Consider the following 18,393-nt stretch of genomic DNA (forward strand, 5'->3'; position numbering starts at 1 on the left):
GGGACTGCGGGGAGGGAGGCGGTCCACGGAGTGGGAAAGGTCTGAGCATCAGAAGTCCTTGCAATCCCGGTTCCAATCCCCTTCCAGCAAAGTTGAACCTAAAGCAGTATTTCCTGTTTGCTCATTCTTCCCGCACGGGCCGCCGCTCCCTCTGGCAGGATCGGAAGGCAGCTAAGGAGGGAGGCATCCAGGTAAGGCCGGGGAGGGAGTTCTCCGCATTGTGTTGGAGGAAGGCGTCGGGGATGAGAAGAATTAATCCCACGTGGGGAAGGCGGCCGGGACCACGAGGGAAAGGGAGAGGGACAGTGTACACTCATGCTTTTCATTACCCGCGGGAAGATGGATGGTGTTCACGGACGGTTGTCTAGGCGCCCGGGCTCGCTATAGGGAGACGTCAGAGCTCTCGGGTCCGCGGTGGAGGAGCCCCCGACCCCCCCGACCGGGCTCCCATATAAAGTCGGGGCTCGGCGAAGGCGGCAGCAGCGGCGCGGACGACGGCGGAGCTCCCCGAGGTCCTCGTCCTGCGGTCGCTCCTCGGTTTGGAAAGCGCACCCGGGAGCTGCCCGTCGGGACCATGCGCTGCCGCGAGCTGCCGCTCGTCCTGCTGGCGCTGCTCCTCTGCCAGGCGCCCCGGGCCCCCGCCGCGCCGGTGCGGGCGGCCGGAGAGACCGCGCTGGCCAAGATGTACCCGCGCGGCAACCACTGGGCGGTGGGTGAGTGTCGGCGCGCGCGCCCCGGGCAGGACCCGTCAGCGCTGGGGGCTGTCTCCCCCTCTCGGCGTTTCTGTGTCCCGGCTTTGGGGGACTGGGTTTGCTCCGACCTTTCTCCCCAAACTCCCCATCCTTCCCCGTCCTGGCCAACCGTCAGCCAAGGGCTGGCCCCTGGGTCTTCCCTCTTCCCCAGGCACCCGCGCGCAGCTCTCCAAGCACCCAACGCCACGCGAAGATGCCCTTCTCTCCACACCTACCCAACACCCCCTCTCCCCGGCACCGTCTCTCCCCGAACACCTTTAGGAAGCCGGGTCCCCGAGAGCGCCTCGGACCCCTGGTCCAGCCCGGCGTGAACCCAGGCTGCGCCGTTGCGCCCTTCAAAGCCGCAAGTGGGGGGCTTTAAACCTGTTCAGCGAGCAGTGCTTGAATCTCGCCTTTGTGGCTCTTCTGAATTTTCTCAGTCCTCCTGCCTCTGCAGCGATTGTTTTTTCTCTGCCCCTCTGCCCAGCCCTCCCGCCTTCCATCCAGAAGCCTGCGCTCCGGTAATCGCGCCTGCTCTCCGCGCTGACCCTGAGCCCTGCTTTCCTCCGCCTCCTGGACCTAGACGACCTCACCCTCTCCCCTTGCTCCTTTTCCTTTCCTTCTGCCGCTCTAGGCATGGGCTTGGAGGTTCGCTCATCCTGGCCCCAGGCCTCCCAGCGACTAGGAACTGGGAGGCAGGTAGCGGTTCTGAAATCTTGCGCTCACCCAATGCCACCCTGGGGATCTCGGCATGTCAAACAGCCTCTGGCAAATGCAAAGCACCCAACTTCCTCAGAAACCTCCCCATAAAGCCAACTACAGCAACCCCAACATTTCCTGCGGAGGGTGGGGGGGGGGCGAGGGCTGGTCATCACTAATGAGATTTAAGGGTGGTGGTGGGGTGGTGCTGGTGGTGCTGGTAGTGATGATGGTGGTGATGGTGATGGTGGTGGTGATGGTAATGGTGATGTGGTGATGGTGGTGATGGTGGTGGTGATTATGGTGGAGCTGATGGTGACGGTGGTGGTGGTGATGGTGATGGTGGTGTTTTTATATGTTTGTTTCTATTTCCTTAGTTATCTGTGTAGAGAAGGGGAGGGTGTGTTGGAAAGATACTTGCTAATTCGTATACATCAGACAACTCTCAGGTTCTCTGTGTGAAGACAGGATGACTTCATGGAAAGAAGTCAGGCTGGAACTGCCACTTCCTCCGCATTTCCGTGTTGTGGCCGCTTCTGTGAGAGAATCGGACAGCTCCTGGTTGCAGCAGAGTAGTTCGCATTGTCGCTGAGTCATTGCCCAAGGCTGGTCGCCTGGGTGAAAGCATTTGTGGTCTCTGAGGGGTATGGGAACCCAGAAGTCTGGTGTGGAGAGGAAAGGCTGGGACTAGCGAAGATGAAAAGCAAAACCAAAAACAACCAAGAAAGGACACTTGGGTGTTAAGGAAGCCAAACCTAGGACTGATGCTTAAAAAGGCTCCTGGGACCTTAGAGCTAGTGGCCAGTGTCCAGGCCAGCCACCATCTGGTGGCCTGGGAAGGTGAAATGAAACTTCCAGACTTCCAGCCTCTTTTTGCTCATCCATATTTTTTGTCCTAAAAAGGCTTTATTATTAGGTAACCCTTACAGGCCAAAAGGAGGACAAGAGAGTTAGCTGAGCAGCTAGAACCATGTTATTTCTGGTGCAAGCCAACCCTGATTGCCATCGTTCCAGAGTGTATCTGCCTCCAGGGAGTTAGGGTGCCTGGCATTAATCACCCTTTGTGGTGGTGCTTGGGCATTCCTCACCCAAAAGCATACAGACCAGTGGCAACCTTAAATTTTCTTACTGCTCTCAGACACACTCTTTTTCCTTTTTCTCCCTTGGCTGGCTGTGCAGAGTTGAGGAAGAAAAAGGAAAGAGAAAGGAGAAGGAGAAACTCACATTTGGGTCTAAAATGACATTGTGGTTGAGCAAAAGTTACCTTTAGGTAGACATGCTCTCGGAGGGAATGTGAGCTTTCACGAGCACGAATGATGTTCGGTTTTGAATGTAGCTTGCCAGTCTCCTAAGTAAATGCCTGTGGTCTCAATCAGGGAGGAGGGAGTCTGAACGCCTGTGCTCAGCTACAGAATGGCTTGACATTGTCACACTATTCCAGAAACTGAAATAAAGTTTAAGTATCTGTCCAGAGACACTAGCTCCTAGAAGTACTTAGCACTTTGTCTTAATGGGTTGTTTCCTGAGTTTGAGTAATCTTCAAGTTTTGAGTTCAAGAAAGTTATGTTTCAAACCTGCTATTTTAGTGGTATTTTTAAGTGAGACAAAGGCCTTTTTCCCCCCTGGCCATGGTTTTATTTTTTTCAAGTGCCTGTCTTTTGGCTATGCTGAGATCTCCACTATTATGATATGAACAGATAACAAAAGATGATGGGAGAAGAGGTGGAAGTGGGCATAGCATCCATGTTGCCATAGAGATGATTATTTGGTGGACAGGTGCCAGCTCACCAGTGAAATAGGACCCAGGGAATGTGTGTTTCCCTGTGATGTTATAGATGGTACCCTCTTCTTTTTTATTTATTTTTTTAAAAAATATATTTTATTGATTATTTTTACAGAGAGGAAGGGAGAGGGATAGAGAGAAACATCGATGAGAGAGAAACATCGATCAGCTGCCTCCTGCACATCCCCTACTGGGGATGTGCCCACAACCAAGGTACATGCCCTTGACCGGAATCGAACCTGGGACCCTTCAGTCTGCAGGCCGATGCTCTATCCACTGAGCCAAACTGGTTAGGGCAGTACCCTCTTCTTCATGACCAGTCTGTGGATCTGGGAGTGGGAGACGGAACACTACCCACCTTTCAAATATGCAAACATTAAAAACTCAAGAAAAGGTCCCAAGGATCTACAGGATGTCTCCCAAAAATGTATACATACTTTAACAGCTGAGAGCTCAATTTTGAAAATAAAATGTATTTTAATAAACACTGCCTTTATAATTATTTAAAGCATGTGTATACATTTTTTGAGGGACATCCTATGTGTGAAATCCATCACGGATGGTTTTTAGAAAAGTCCACAAAATAATTCAGGCCTGACAAAAATGCAGTTCTTGTGGAAACATCTCCAGCCCCACTCTGTCTCACGGGCAATAATGCCTTTCTCCTTTCCAGCACGCTAACAGGATGATAGGATGTGATGGAAGGCAAGAGGGACTGAGGGCATTACTGGGAGCATCAGATTCTAATCCTGCTTTTCCATCATCATGATTCAATTTTCTCCATGTACATAGAGCCAAATGCCTTGCTACTTCCTGGGAAGTTGTGCAACATAATCACTGTTCTGGCTAAATGCAAGGTTATTTAGTGGCTCTCTGGGCACCAGGTTGACCAAGCAGACAAGTGAGGAGCCGATCACTCAGGATTCCTTTAGTGGGGACAGGGTCCTCAATAGGGAGGCCTGAAATTGTGTGACGTGTCTTAAGTGACTTGACAAGTGCTCACACTGCTGGGCAGTGAAACCTCAGTTGAAGGCTCCCCAATACTCACAGAATTAATTTTCTGAGTCACAATATCAATCATGATATATGGCTATATGATTCCTATTTTAAAGATAATATTAGAAAGCCTTTTGCTGACTTCATTCTTATCACAGACCCTAGAATGATTTCTCACTGCCTTATATTCTTAGGAAGTTCAAAGACTTTGAAGCAGTATAGTATAGTAGAGTCTGGACTGTGAGCTGATTTTTTTTTTATTGTTTAAAGTATTACAAATAGTAGTACATATGTCTCCTTTTGTGAGCTGATTTTAATCCTAGAATCTTTGCTTACCTGTGTGACCACTGGCAAGTCTCTTTTTCATCAGACTTACTACAGGGTGGATCACATGAAATGACCTGCAGTTAGACATCATGTAAACAGCACACTGCAATACACAATGATGTCATAGTGAGGGCTCCTCTTGGTGAAGAGAGATGCTGGGAAGAGGTTCTTTCTATTTTGTATGACTGAGGTCTGTCCAACATTATTCCCATGATGTTTGCTTTAAATACTTCTAATGTCAGTCAGCATTGGAGCCACACAGAGCTCTTACCTGTGACCTTTAAATCAAAAGCACGATAGTTTTATTAATATTAGACATTTGAAAATACTATATAAGCTGATCATAGAGAGATGGGAAAAATCGAATGACGAAAGTAAATAAGATAATGTGAGAATATTTAAACAGTGGGCTAAAGTGCTCAGAATGCAGACCTTGAATTCCCTGTCTCCTTTGACCCCATGGCTGTCCCCACTTGCATTCATGAATTTCCATGGTTTTAGTGATTTGGCCTTCTGCACCGCAACTTTTGTTAATTTACATGGCGCGTGTACATCCCTGGAGCCTTTGATAGACGTTCGCTGACCACGTTAGACATCCAAGAGAAAATCCTGCATTATGTGGCTGGGAAGTGTTGGTCAGAGCTTGTTTTCAACCAGTTTTTCATTACATGCTTTACAAACTGTAATTTCTAGGTGACGCTTCCTAGATTCAATCTCAGCTAAGTTCTGAGAAAGTTTAAATGAAAAATTCCTTTGGTACATTTGTATTACAGATAAGAGATAAACAACACCCCCGCCCCTTTTTAAAAATCACACAAAGAAAAGCGTCGAGACTTTTCTTCGCAGTAGCAATTTCAAATCGGCGGGGGAGGATGTTTCAATTCCACCATTCAGTTGGGAATGGAACTCAGCGCACACAGAATTGGTGGTAGAATTTTAGATATGGAAGGTTCCCTATATTTCATTTAGTCCAACCTGTTCATTTTATATTTGAGGAATTGAAGACTGGGGAGGCTAGATGACTTGGCAGAGGTCACCTAGCTCGTTAGCAGAGGGGCTGGGACCGTACCCTGGGTTCCAGAGCTGCAGGTCTGAATTCTGTCCAGTTCACTTCTCATTTTGAATAGAAAGCAAAACCAATCATCTATGAACTAACTCTAATAATAAAATGCTATTTATTCTGCATTTAAGAGCAAGAAGCACAAACATAATTGGGGTCCTTTTAAATTCCTCATTCATTCATTGCTCCAGGTTTTTGTTTTGTCTTTTACAGGGCACCTAATGGGGAAAAAGAGCACAGGAGAGTCCCCATATGTTTACGAGGGAGGGAGCCCGAAGTACCAGCTGCGGCAGCACATCCTGTGGGAAGAAGCTGTAAGGACTCTGCTAGGCCTCATGGAAGGAAAGGGGACCGGAAGCCACCAGTCACCTCCACAGGGCGCTCCTGGGTATTCTCCAGTCTACTCCGGATTCCGATTCCGATTCCGAGGATAGCAGCAACTTTTCAGATGTATTCAAGACTCAAAGGTATAAGGAACCTACTGGGGAAGTAGGGAGAGGGTGTGAGGGGCGGGAGGTGTTTGGGGAGAGTTAGGAGGAAAGGTTGAGCGGAGAATAAAATTGTTTACAATGCAAGCCTTCACAGCCACTGCATTAGGCCAATACCAATACACGCTAAGGAAATTAGTAGACAACTGCCGCACCATCTTTTCTTTTCAACATAATAGATTGTTTTTCCTCTTGGCACATCAAAATGCTGTGGTTTCAAAACTCCAGTTTAGGGGTTTTACTAGGAATTGTATGTATTAGCAGCTGTGCATGGATGGGATGTTTTTAATCTGCCAGGCCCAACCAGAATATTTTGCTAGTGAGGCCATCTTTGAGTAAATCCCTGTGGGTCTACAGATAGGGTGTATTTTTGATGGACACGGGAAAGGGCCTCTTCATAGATGTTTTTAGAAGAGAGCATTCTTATTTGTGACCTTTTATGCAAAATGACACTTCTTCATTTTTGTTCCAAGATTACTGAGTTCAGGGTTCATCCTAATATTTCAAAACTTGTTGAACATACCTAAGGGCAACTGATTTGCGCTGTATATGATTTTATGGAGGACAGAGAACAACAATTCTACCAAACTGGCATTGGTTAGATACAAGGACAGTCAATGAGTTAAAAGAGAGAAGAAAATGTGTAGGAAGAAGATGAAGCAGCTGAAAATGAAGTGATTCTCATTAACTGTTAAGAAGCTTCAATTAAATTTATGATAAAAGGCAAAAATAATTGGAATACTAGAAATATTAATAATAGCTAATTTTATTGAGTGTTCACTATACTCTAAGTACTGGGAGAAGCAGTTGATCTCCATTTGATCTGTTAATACCCACAGCAATCTTAGGAGGAAGATTCAGGAAAATTCTATTCTTCTCTTCATTGTAGAGTCTCCGTGAGGAAACTGAGATGGTCATACAGCTGTTCACTGGTAAAACCAGGACAGGAGCCTGTGCTGTCTGCCTGGACAGTGTGCCGCCAGGACAGACATCTGCTGAGGCACTGTTCATGTTGATATTACATAGGAAGGATGCAGGATACAGTAGTGCCATGCTCCTCCCTTTTTTGATAAGAAACAACACTGACTTTTAGTCACAGAGTTTGGGGAGCTGGCTCCTTCACTTTTTCTTGGTGGCCAATTCTTTGATTGATGGTCCCTCTCCAGAGGCTCGGGCTGGCTTTGCCAACCCTCAGTTTATTCTCCGGAGGGAGCTCTGTGCTTCACTGCCCTTTGGTCCACTGTGGATTTTTTAGGCTCAACTCAAAACAAAAATGCATTTGTTGCATTAACTACTTAGAGAGAATGTCTCTGGAAGCCTTTATTCAGAAAGAAAATCTGGATTAAGTCAACCAATACAGAAATAAGTAACAACTCCATATAAAGCCTCGAGTAATTCTCTTGCCCACACCTGTATGATACCAGCTTCCCGTGTGTGTGTGTGTGTGTGTGTGTGTGTGTGTGTGTGTGTGTATCACAGGGCTCTGAGGGCTCTAAGGACTCTAGCAATTAGTGACTGACTTCTTAGCTTCTGGCTGGACAGACTTTTTCTTGGACAAGTATTTTGTGGGTCATCCCATGGATGGATGGCCAACAGCAGTGCCTTCTCTTTTGTCTGAAGAGTAATACCAATCACCACTACAAAACCCTCTAAAATAATTTCACAAACACTGACATGGACTTACTTTCATAGCTCATTCATAAAATACACACAGTCATGGCATTCATCTGTAGTGCCTCACTTTTGAATTAAACAGCAATATCCACTTTGAGTTGCTTTCCCCCCAAAACCAGGCTCTACATAACTTTGGATTGTTATGAAAATTCAACTCCTTCCTCAAGGATGGAAACTTTCCCATCATAGTCAGAAGAATATTCTGTAAGCTTGAAGGCAATTACCAAAGAATAGCTCCAATAAGGTCTCTGAGTGGCAGTAGCATGGGATGGGTTGAGTGGCCCATCACAGAGAGTGACTGCTTCAAGGGGGCAATATTTACCAGTATTCAACATGATCTGAAAAGTCAACTTGATATAATCAGGTCTTATTTTTCTACTATATCTGTTTATGCCTTGTTCTTGTTACAAGTTTAGAAAACCTATCCTGTTTCAGTCCACATCGAGTTGAATAATTAGCTATTGTAAACATTGCTACCATTCTTTTGAATATATTTCCTGATAATATGAAAAACGAAATCAACAGTTTTTTATGTGCATAGATCACATAGCTTAGAGCTCCCTTGGCTTTGGAAATTCCGCCTCAATGAAAGTATGCTGTCATAAAAATTGAGAACATCTTATAATTGTCTTGTTCACAAAGAGGGCATGCCAAGAGAATTGTTTCTATTAGAAATCCATATATCTCTCCATGTTAGAAGGAAGTTTAGTAACTTAGCTAGGCATTACCAGAATTAGCAGCAGGAGTTCTCAGAGGCTGAAGGACTTGTCTTAAAATTAATAAGTATCCACATATGCTCTCCTCTCCCACTTTAGTAAAAAGACATCAAGTCCTATTGCCAACTTTCCCTAGAGCTGTAGTTAGAAATGCTGAGCATCTTCCTCGGTTTTGATGACAAGGATATTGACTTAATTCAGAAAAGATTGGTGCAAATGTGCACTGAATCTACTAGGTAGATACCATATCATGGCAAACAAGCTCCAGAACTTTATCAGAAATTATGGCCAATCATTTCAAGGTTAAACTTAATTTTCTTTTAACTATATCCTTCTTACAAAAATGAATGGAACTTTGATGCTATGGTTTCTGTAATATAAAACAGTGTTTAGGTTGGCCAACTCCAGGGCCTAATCCCTAATCCTGCGTGTGGTTGTGGATTGTCCTGAGTTTCAGTAAAGGTTGAAGTTGGCCTTTGGGTTCCTCTTGTGATTTAGATCCAGTTCATTGTTCTTTGTAGCCTTACGGTTTTTTTCTCTCTTATTTGGTGGACAGGAGAGGGACTTGAGGAATGCGTTGCCAAAGCTGTAATAGAAAGGAAGGAAATGTTGCACGTTTGCCCTCACTTTTAAGAGACTGCTCCCATTATTCCATCAAATCAGTATAGAGAATAGAAAAGTTTTACTTATTAATATGTGAACTGCTCCAAAGGAAGCTCCAAATATAGGGAAAGCAACATGCAACTAAAAAGAACTAAAAATCCTCTGACCGCCCTGACAGTTTCCATGAAGGAACAGAGGAATGTTGTCCTCCTCACACCCCTCCTGCCTCTAGGTCCTCAATCTTCCTGGGGTACACAATTCTTTTCCTTGTAGCTTTACTTCCTCTCCCTGAGCTAAACCACTCAAATTCAATATTTTCCGCCAATGGGAGGACTTCTATGGATTATTTCCCACATCCTCAGCTGGCCCCTTTTATGACCTGTGGCTCATAATGCCAGGTGGGTAGCAGCATCTTCAGGCAGGTTGGCGACCCTTAATAGTGCATCCTGGGCTCATGGAGGAGAGCAAAGCTAATTGGCTTGGGTGGGAGTTGAACCCCAGGCCCTGGCCTCATTAACACCTGGCCAAGCATTGAGCCATAGAGCAGGTAATTTCTGGTCTGAGGAAATCAGTTTTGTTATTAGGAACAAATGGCTGATCTGGATGCCAGAGAACCCGAATTTCCAGAATTATGCTCTTGAAAAGCATAATAAGCTCTAGTCTGGATGAAAAGTGTTTTCTCACCTCAGTGCGTAAAGGCTGCTATAGGGGAACAAAGAAGGGTTTTTTAAATGACAGCTTTTCATTCTTCTTCAGTCTTAGTTAATTTGAACTGAAGCCACAACAAGCAAAGCACAATAAATGGAGAACTGGCAGAAACCCATATAGGCTTGTCTTCCCAAGTTGCTCACACTGCTACCACGTATATTCATGGGTTTATGATATATAACTGTGTAATTCACAAATTGATTCATGTAATGAGGTATTGCCAAAAGAAGCCAAGTAAGAATTAAGATTCCACATTCCCTAATAGTGCCCCTAACCAGCTGCTATTTAGTCACAATTCCTGGGGATAATACATTTAATTGTTAACATTAATCAAAATATATGAGAGTGAAAGTTAAGTTGATATCACAAAAAGACCCCCAAAATATAGTGGCTCCCAAAAGAGAGGAAGTTTGTTTCTCTCTTGGGACAGCTATGGTTTTGGAGCATTAACATGCTCACTCAGAACACCTGAGACTCATGAAAGCACAGATTGCTGGGCCTCACCCCCACCGGTTCCAATTCCGTCGGTCAAGGTGACCTAGGTCCTAGGAGTTTGCCTTGCTAACTAGTTCCACGTGATGCTGATGGTTTGTTGGGAATGGAGTTACGTCAAGTATAACTAACTACATTTGCTTAACTCTTTCTAATGTTTTTTTTATGGTGCTGATCTCTCTGCTCCAGGTTCTCAATGTGAAGGAAGGAACCCCCAGCTGAACCGACAATGACGGCCTCTCTCAAAGAAGCAAAACAGAACCCTTGAGAACGCATTCCACAGGCATCAATTCTACCGGCTCATCTACCAGATTTCCTTTGTGCAAAATACTTAACTATTCTTGTATCTTTCAACCTTGACTAAATTCGTGGTTTTCAAGCAGCATCTTCTGGTTTGAATTTGTCTTCTGTGAAATTATTGTCCATAAAGAGTCTTCCAAGTAATGCTCTTGGAATTTAGCCTCTGTGTCAATTACATTCCAGTCTCTGACCTGTTACCATTCACAATAAAAGCTTAAACACACCATCCAAAGGGCAGGTAGATTTATTTCAATTCCTAATGAGAGGATAGTGTGGCAGAGATTAATAAAAAACTTGATAATGAACTTGTGTGCTCACTGATGAAGGCTGAATTTTGAGTTCTCCCTTCTGAAGGCCACTTACTGAATCCTTGCAGTGACTTACAGACTTTCTAGAGCAGTGGTTCTCAACCTTGGCTGCACATTAGAATCACCTGGGAATCTTTTTAAAATCCTGATTTCTGGGCCTCATCCTCCGGAAATTCTGTTTCTTTGTTATGGGGTGGGGCCACAACATTAGTAACAAAGAAACAGAATTTCCAGAGGATGAGGCCCAGAAATCAGGATTTTAAAAAGATTCCCAGGTGATTCTAATGTGCAGCCAAGGTTGAGAACCACTGTTCCAGAGGCTACTGCTAGAAGCTCATCCTCTGTTATTACCATCAGATGGACTAAGTTGAAGGTGAGGCTGGCCCAATTCACCACTTAATGGTTACCATTTCTTTAGCCCTAACCAGGACCAGATACTTTGCCAAGGTTATTGATATTCTCCTTAGAGCAGTTTGATAAGCCAAGAATAAACATTGTCATCCAATAGATAAGGAAACAGGGGGTTAGAGAGATCAAGTGACTTGTTCAAGGTCACATCATAGATGGAACTGGGATTCAAATATCCAAAGTCACCAGATTTTTTTTTACACTATTTAATGATTTTTACACTACCTCATTTTAACCCTTTCAGTATATTTAAGAAGCACCATTTCTTCAAAATTTCATTTTTGGTCTTGGAGAAAATGAATTAAGGAGATTCCCTTCCATTTTCAGAGAACATGGACTGGCAGCTCATAATGCTCACCAGTCCCACTTTTATCATGACATTCTCATGATAACAGATTTTCAAGCTTCTTGCCATATGCTCAGATTTCTTTCATTTAGGGAAATCATATTTGAAACAGTAAAGATATTTATCTTGCTCTGTTTTGATTGTCAAAGAACCACATAAGATGTAGTGTGTTCTTTTTAATTTATTTTAAAATCATGCTCATTCACAACAGAGCCAGACCTGGGGAAATATGTGAAATGTGCTTCGGCATCTTACCACCTTTCACTTCTGGGACTCACCTGGGTCTCTTTCCCAAGAACTCAGTCCTGAGCGGTGTTACCCCATGTGGGTAATGATGGAGAGGTAAGCCCTGTCAGAAGGATTCTCCTTCCAAAGGACATGCATGGTTGGCACTTCCGGCGGGGAGAGGAAGGCAGTGCCCTAGAACAGCCCCATCTAGACGACCACTCATTTGGTTGTCTCCTAAAAGTAGATGTGATCCTATGTTTTAGCTGAAATCATTTTTTCTCTATGAGTTTTGACCCAGAGACGGGAATAGCTCACCCAAACCTTCCAACCTTACAGAGCTCCTCTGTACCAAGCCCAGGTCATGATTAGAATCTCTTAGTTGAAGAGCTTTCTTGAACCCTTGTTGGCAAGTGAAGTCTTGTTACATATCTGTGTGTGTCTGCTGGGTCAGGTCATTTTTAGCTGCAGATAACAGAATCGATCACCTTGGGTTAAGTAGGAAAAGGACTTTATGAGAGGATAGTAGTCAGGGAAGACCAGGGAAACGTTCTCAAGTCTCAATTTGCAGGTGCAGTGCTCAAAGCCAGACCTCTGGTTGGGTTAATGAGATGGCAATTGCATACACTGCTCCCCCTAACGCATTCCGCACAACTGCCTGAGTTGGCACTGTCTTTCAAGGCCTCTGTCATAATCTCTGCCCACAGTATTATACCCCTAAAGCCTTGGCTTACTTCCAAATCAGCCTTCAATGTCTATATCTGATTGGTGGAACCTGGGTCACATGCCTGTATCTAGCTGTGAGGAAAGCTGGGAAATGTAGTTTTTAAGATTCTACTTTGGTATAATTGGACTAAAATTATGGGACCCTAGCAAAAAGAGATAGTGTTTAAAAGATTGGTCAGCCACATAACAGATGTCTTTTTTCCCTTCTGCCCCTCAAAAGACTTTCCTCGTTGATTTCTGCCCAGTGCTATTCTAGAGAACAGTTAATACCCAGCTGGGGATTCTGGGAAAGCATGGCCAGGTGTGTGCACACAGCAACAGCAGAACATTGTTTTTAAGAGGTGACAATACTTAGAAATCCTTGCAGCAAAGCAGGAGAGTAAGGAGGGAGAATCCAAAAGGGAAGGAAGCAATATTGTCTTCAAATCTGTTCCTTTAAAAGCACAGTCTTTTTTTCTTAAGTGCTACAGGGTAATCTGGCAGTCTCTGCTTACGATCAGAGGTTCAGTGACACGCCAAGCAGGCATTTCAAGCCGTGTGGTATAATTGCCAGCCCCACAATGCCCACCTTTCAGGTCCTACTGGGGCTATTTGATCTTTCCAGAGCATTTTTACCCAGCTCTAATGTGCAGGAAGTAATGGAAGTAAAACATGGGGCTGGCATTATTCATCTTCTCAGCCACTGGCTGCTTTATAGACAATGAAACAGCGCTTCTGGGGCAACTCACAAGGATGAATGATTGCCATTCCCAGAGCAGGATGGAGGTCATTGCATGCACTGGAAATACTCATAGTGTCCCCTCCTGGGGCTCCATGTTTTCCTGGCTTAGCTTATGGTCATTTGTATATCTTTTAGGAAAAATGTTTTTTGAAGTCATTTGCCCATTTTTGAAGTGGGTTGTTTTCCTTTGTTGAATTTTAGTTCTCCCTGTACCCGTGGTCGGCAAACTGCTGCTCGCGAGCCACATGCGGCTCTTTGGCCCCTTGAGTGTGGCTCTTCCTAAGCTTTAGGAGTACCCTAATTAAGTTAATAACAATGTACCTACCTATATAGTTTAAGTTTAGAAAATTTGGCTCTCAAAAGAAATTTCAATCGTTGTACTGCTGATATTTGGCTCTGTTGACTAATGAGTTTGCTGACCAGTGCCCTATACCTTAGCTGTTAGTAAAATTGGTGTAAAAGATTTAAAATACCTTCTCTCTCATATACAAGAAATCCTGAGGGAGGTGGGATTCAGGGTCGTTTCATTCAATTTAATTCGGTGACTCCACTATTTCTTCAAGCACGATGGGTTTCCATCTTGCCACTCTGCCACCATGGTACAGGTGTGTCCTTAGGCTGATTTCTCTCATGGTCGCAAGAAGGCTGCCGAAGCTCTAGGTGTCACATCCAGACGAGACAACATGCAACAAATCAAAGAGGTCATCACTTTTTAGGCTTCGCCTTATTAATAGCTCTGAGTCCTTTCCCAGAAACCTCTAAATCCCTCACACCTGAATGAGCAGCTGAGTCACAGGCTTGCCCCAAACCTATCACTAACAAAAGGGAACTGGACCACTGACCTCACCAATTAGGATTTACCAATGAGTCATGTGGGAGAAAGGACAGAAACCTAAACAAAATCAAGGCTCTCTGAGTAAGGCAGGAGCGTGAAATTGATTTGGGATGGATGTCCAACTGTGACTGCAACCAGCATGAAAGTCATTTCTTGTGACCTCATCCAGTATAGCAATTTCAAAAATTAGTCACTGCTATTAAGTGTGAACATGTGAGGTTTTATCCATTCTCAGATGCTCGTGTAAAGTCCTTTTGATAGCTGTAAGACCATGAGTCCTTAAGAGCAAGCAGTTATCTGTTTCTCTTGCTCGAAGCACTGATGCTGTGATTTCCTTTGGCAGGCTGCTCCTCTCTCTGGTCTGGGCCTCTTTCATCCGTTACTCCTTTCTTAGTCTTTCAAGACAAGTGGCTGTTACTGTAACAACATAATTGTTCCTCTGACTCTACTGCTGAAATAAACAGAAGTGAAAAGGAAATAGAGAGCTTCAAATTGTGCTCTCCTCTGCCCAACAACTTCCTAAGATGCCTCAGCTATAGACAGCCACATGGACAACCGACATGAACTTTAATTTAAAATAAAGCCTGAGTGTAGTCCTTTCTTCCCACTTAACTTCCGAGGATGTGGGAAACAAGAAAAATGAGTAACATGAAAAACCATTTACTTAGTAGTCAGGAATTGGCTGCCTGCTGGTCAGATATTGCCTGTAGAGGTGCTGCTTGCCTGGACAGTTTTTTAAAAATTAGAACTAGCCACAGACATTTAAAAAAAACAAGAGATTTCACATGCAAATCCAGGTTGCAAGTTTTTGCAAAGTTAGAAGACCTGCTCTTGGGTCTACTTTCCCTGAAGACAACCAGTGTCTGACAGTGCCCTGTAGATTTGGCCCACATTCTCCACTTTGCCACAGTCCCCACCATACCCTAGTGATGCCCCTGCCTGCTTTATTTGTTTATATGACCTGCCTGCCCACTCTAGGCATTGAGTTGGTGATCCTCATTTAACTGTGACATATGCCGGGGATAAGGGAACTACTCCATGGTTTGTTCGACAATATATTGAAACTAGAGGCTTGGTGCACAAAATTCTTGCACAGGGAGGGCAGTCCCTCAGCCTGGCCTGCACCCTCTCCAATCTGGGATCCCTCTTGCAATCTGGGACCACTGGCTCCTAACCGCTCACCTGCCTGCCAGCCTGATCCCCCTAACTGCTCTCCTCTGCCAGCCTGATCCCCCTAAGTACTCTCCCCTGCTGGCCTGCTCCCCCTAACTGCTCTCCCCTGCTGGCCTGATCACCCCAACTACTCTCCCTGCCAGGTTGATCACCCCTAACCACTTCTGCCTCAGCCCTGCCACCATGGCTTTGTCCAGAAGGATATCCAGAAGGCCGTCCGGAAGATGTCTTGTCTAATTAGCATATTACCCTTTTATTAGTATAGATTCCTGCTCACACTTGTGATCCTCTGTGTGTGCGTGTGCAGTGTTTTAAAAGGGTGTTTGCCACATAATATTTGCTTCCCTGGCCAACTTTGAAGATTCACCCCTTCCCTGCTGGTCATTGGATTAAGGAAGGAAGACTGTTGAAAAAGAGGTGAAATTGCTAGGCAATGCCATTCACTCTGAAATGCTGCTGGTGAGCAGTTCTTACTATGTGAACAGAGCCAGAATAGAATCTAGTGCAGAGTGTGGGATCAGACCATCTGTTCCCAAGATACTCGTTTGCTGAAGTGACCACTGTCTCTTGAAACAAGCCAAGCAGCAGGCCCTACTAGAATCTTGATGAGCTCCTGGGGCCTGTGTGGTCAAGCCCCAGTTTGACCTCTCTCCGCTCTGCTCCACCTGATTATGTTTCTGAGATGACTGAGGGCATAGTTCTCATAGAACCAACCAATCATTGCCTGGAGTCTTTAACATCACAAAGTAGACATTTACAGTTCTCTGGATAATGATATTGAGAGATAGAACTTGCATGAAGACTTCAAGAGATCCTATATAATTCTGTTAGGTGAAATGTTAGAGACAGAGAGATGATATAGAGATAGATAGATAGATAGATAGATAGATAAGATAGATAATAGATAGATATCTCTTTGTCATATTTGAAGATACCAAAAAATGTCTGTGTCCAATCTTGACCCTGATGAGGCAGTGGAGGGCGAGGGGCCTCCCGCCATCCCTCCTAACTCTTGCCTCTTTGCTGAGAGACTGGGCTCCATGTTTGATTTATTCCCTCTCCTCTGGACCACGTGGGCTGACTTTCTTTACGTGGGGTTTGCCAAAACCAAAATACGCAATCCCAATCACTTGCCACTTAAACAAGGAGCAATTTACTACTTTGAATGTAAAGGAAATGTGTTATAGGCATCCGAGCAAGTCAGGTGACAATAAGACTCCCGTTGTGGCTGGGACGCATCACTAGAGTAGCCCCAAGCCTGCCTCATTTCTGGCACTGCTGGGCAGGCCCGAGGTTTCCAGAACATAATCAAGGAAAGAAAGCCATGGCAGTGACATGGTTGCTGGGGTGACATGGATTTAGTTTCTAGTAGAACTCAACCAAGATTTTTTAAAATATATTTTTTGTGTGAATTTCTCTTTTTAGCATTATAGATCCTCATTTTGTGTTTTAATTAATTAATTAATTTTAATATATATATTTTTTTGATTTTAGAGAGGAAGGGAGAGGGAGAGAGAGATAGAAACATCAATGATGAGAGAGAATCATTGATCGGCTGCCTCCTGCATGCCCCCCACTGGGGATCGAGCCTGCAAACCAGGCATGCTCTAGCCACTGAGCCAAACCAGCTAGGGCCTCATTTTGCTTTTGTTTGTAAAGATTTACTCCTTAAAGTCTATAATTGTGTGACCCGATTTTTTATTTGTCTCTCTCCGCCACCCCCCCCCCCCCCCCCCCCCCCCCGCCACAGTGTGTATATAGTTTTCAGATATTTAGGAAGATTTGTGGTTTTGTTTCAGTGTTTACCTTGAAAAAGTATACCTTTACATAGTATCTTTGGACATCTATTTCTACAGGCAGTCTCTATTCATTTCCTACTCTGAACAATGATAATATTGTTTCCTCTTCTTCCTTTGCTTCACCCGTCCTCCAATATCAGTGAGTACACTTACTTTTTTTTTTTTTTTTGGTATTTAGCTTTGTAGTATATTAAGTACACTTACACTTCTTTTACTCATCAGTGAAGTTATTTGACTTTGAGCTATTACATAGATGGCAATCAGCAAATTGATTCTAGTCCTTATCTCTTTACTTCATTCTCTCATTTTCTTTTGGTTGGTTGCATCATTTCTATACCATTGGTACAGATAATGTTTACTTTGTGTTGTCACACAAAGTCCCACAGTTGCTTCCCTTCTGTTCTGTAGATGGCGTTCAGCCACAGTTTTCTTGCTGAACTGTCCTTAGTCATCTCTCGATTGGCTGAAATTCATCCTCTAATAATTTGGTAAGAAGGAATACTATTCCCTGAATTCTTCTTTGTTCAGAGTGACTTGTCTACAATCTCTGTTCCTGAAAGAAAGTCCATCTGGAGTCAATTTTTTTTTTCTTGAGTCTCCTGGAGTAGTCCCCGAACTCCTGTTGTTCCACACAGCTTCCATGACAATCTCAGCAATTTTGGGCCACACTTACACATTTTCTGTTCATCTTCAAATTACACTATCTTCTAGTATCACTGACAGTGGTTGAGAGTTTTGTTTCTTTTGCATAATATCTGGTAAGAGAAGATAGGAAATGAGAAAGTGCAGTCTCAGAAAACTATGTTTAGCCTTGAACTACCCCATGGGTATCTTTAAAAAAGAGGATGGAAAGATGTGCCTTTGATTTTCCCTATAACACAAGGAGCAGATACCACTTTAGCATGAGCAGAAGACACAACTGGGAATAGATCATCTTCCTTAGTATTTCAAAGCAACCCTTAAGATAGATATTATGCACACTATTATACAGATTAGTAACTTCAGTTATATAATTTAAGAACAAGATCAGGGGCATCTGGTCTCTAAATGGGAAAAACAGAAATAAGACCCATTATTTTAATTCAAAGGCAAGTTCTACTTTACTATATCACATGGTCTCCTACAAATACCCATTCCTGGACAGTGAATGTCTAGGAACTTAGAGCAGTTCCTAATATCCTTTCCTGCCCATGAGCCTTAAGTATCACCAGCATCTTGGTCACTTGTACTAATTGGAGGGTGGCCATAAAGGTCATTAAACCTCAAAGCATCTCC

At 44.1% G+C, this 18,393-nt stretch overlaps 1 protein-coding gene across 1 annotated transcript; it reads left to right on the top strand.

Moving 5' to 3' along the window:
• The first annotated feature begins 458 nt into the window (after positions 1-458).
• GRP (gastrin releasing peptide) lies at positions 459-10,803 on the top strand. The gene is made up of 3 exons (XM_070421530.1): positions 459-713; positions 5,810-6,063; positions 10,467-10,803. Exons 1-2 carry the CDS (start codon positions 575-577, stop codon positions 6,028-6,030), a joined length of 360 nt encoding a protein of 119 aa, XP_070277631.1. The 5' UTR covers positions 459-574; the 3' UTR covers positions 6,031-6,063; positions 10,467-10,803.
• The last annotated feature ends 7,590 nt before the right edge of the window (positions 10,804-18,393 follow it).

The sequence above is a fragment of the Myotis yumanensis genome, unplaced genomic scaffold, assembly GCF_028538775.1.
Source record: "Myotis yumanensis isolate MYYU_CA2020_CCGP unplaced genomic scaffold, mMyoYum1.0.hap1 SCAF_7, whole genome shotgun sequence".
NCBI classification, from domain to species: Eukaryota; Metazoa; Chordata; class Mammalia; order Chiroptera; family Vespertilionidae; genus Myotis; species Myotis yumanensis.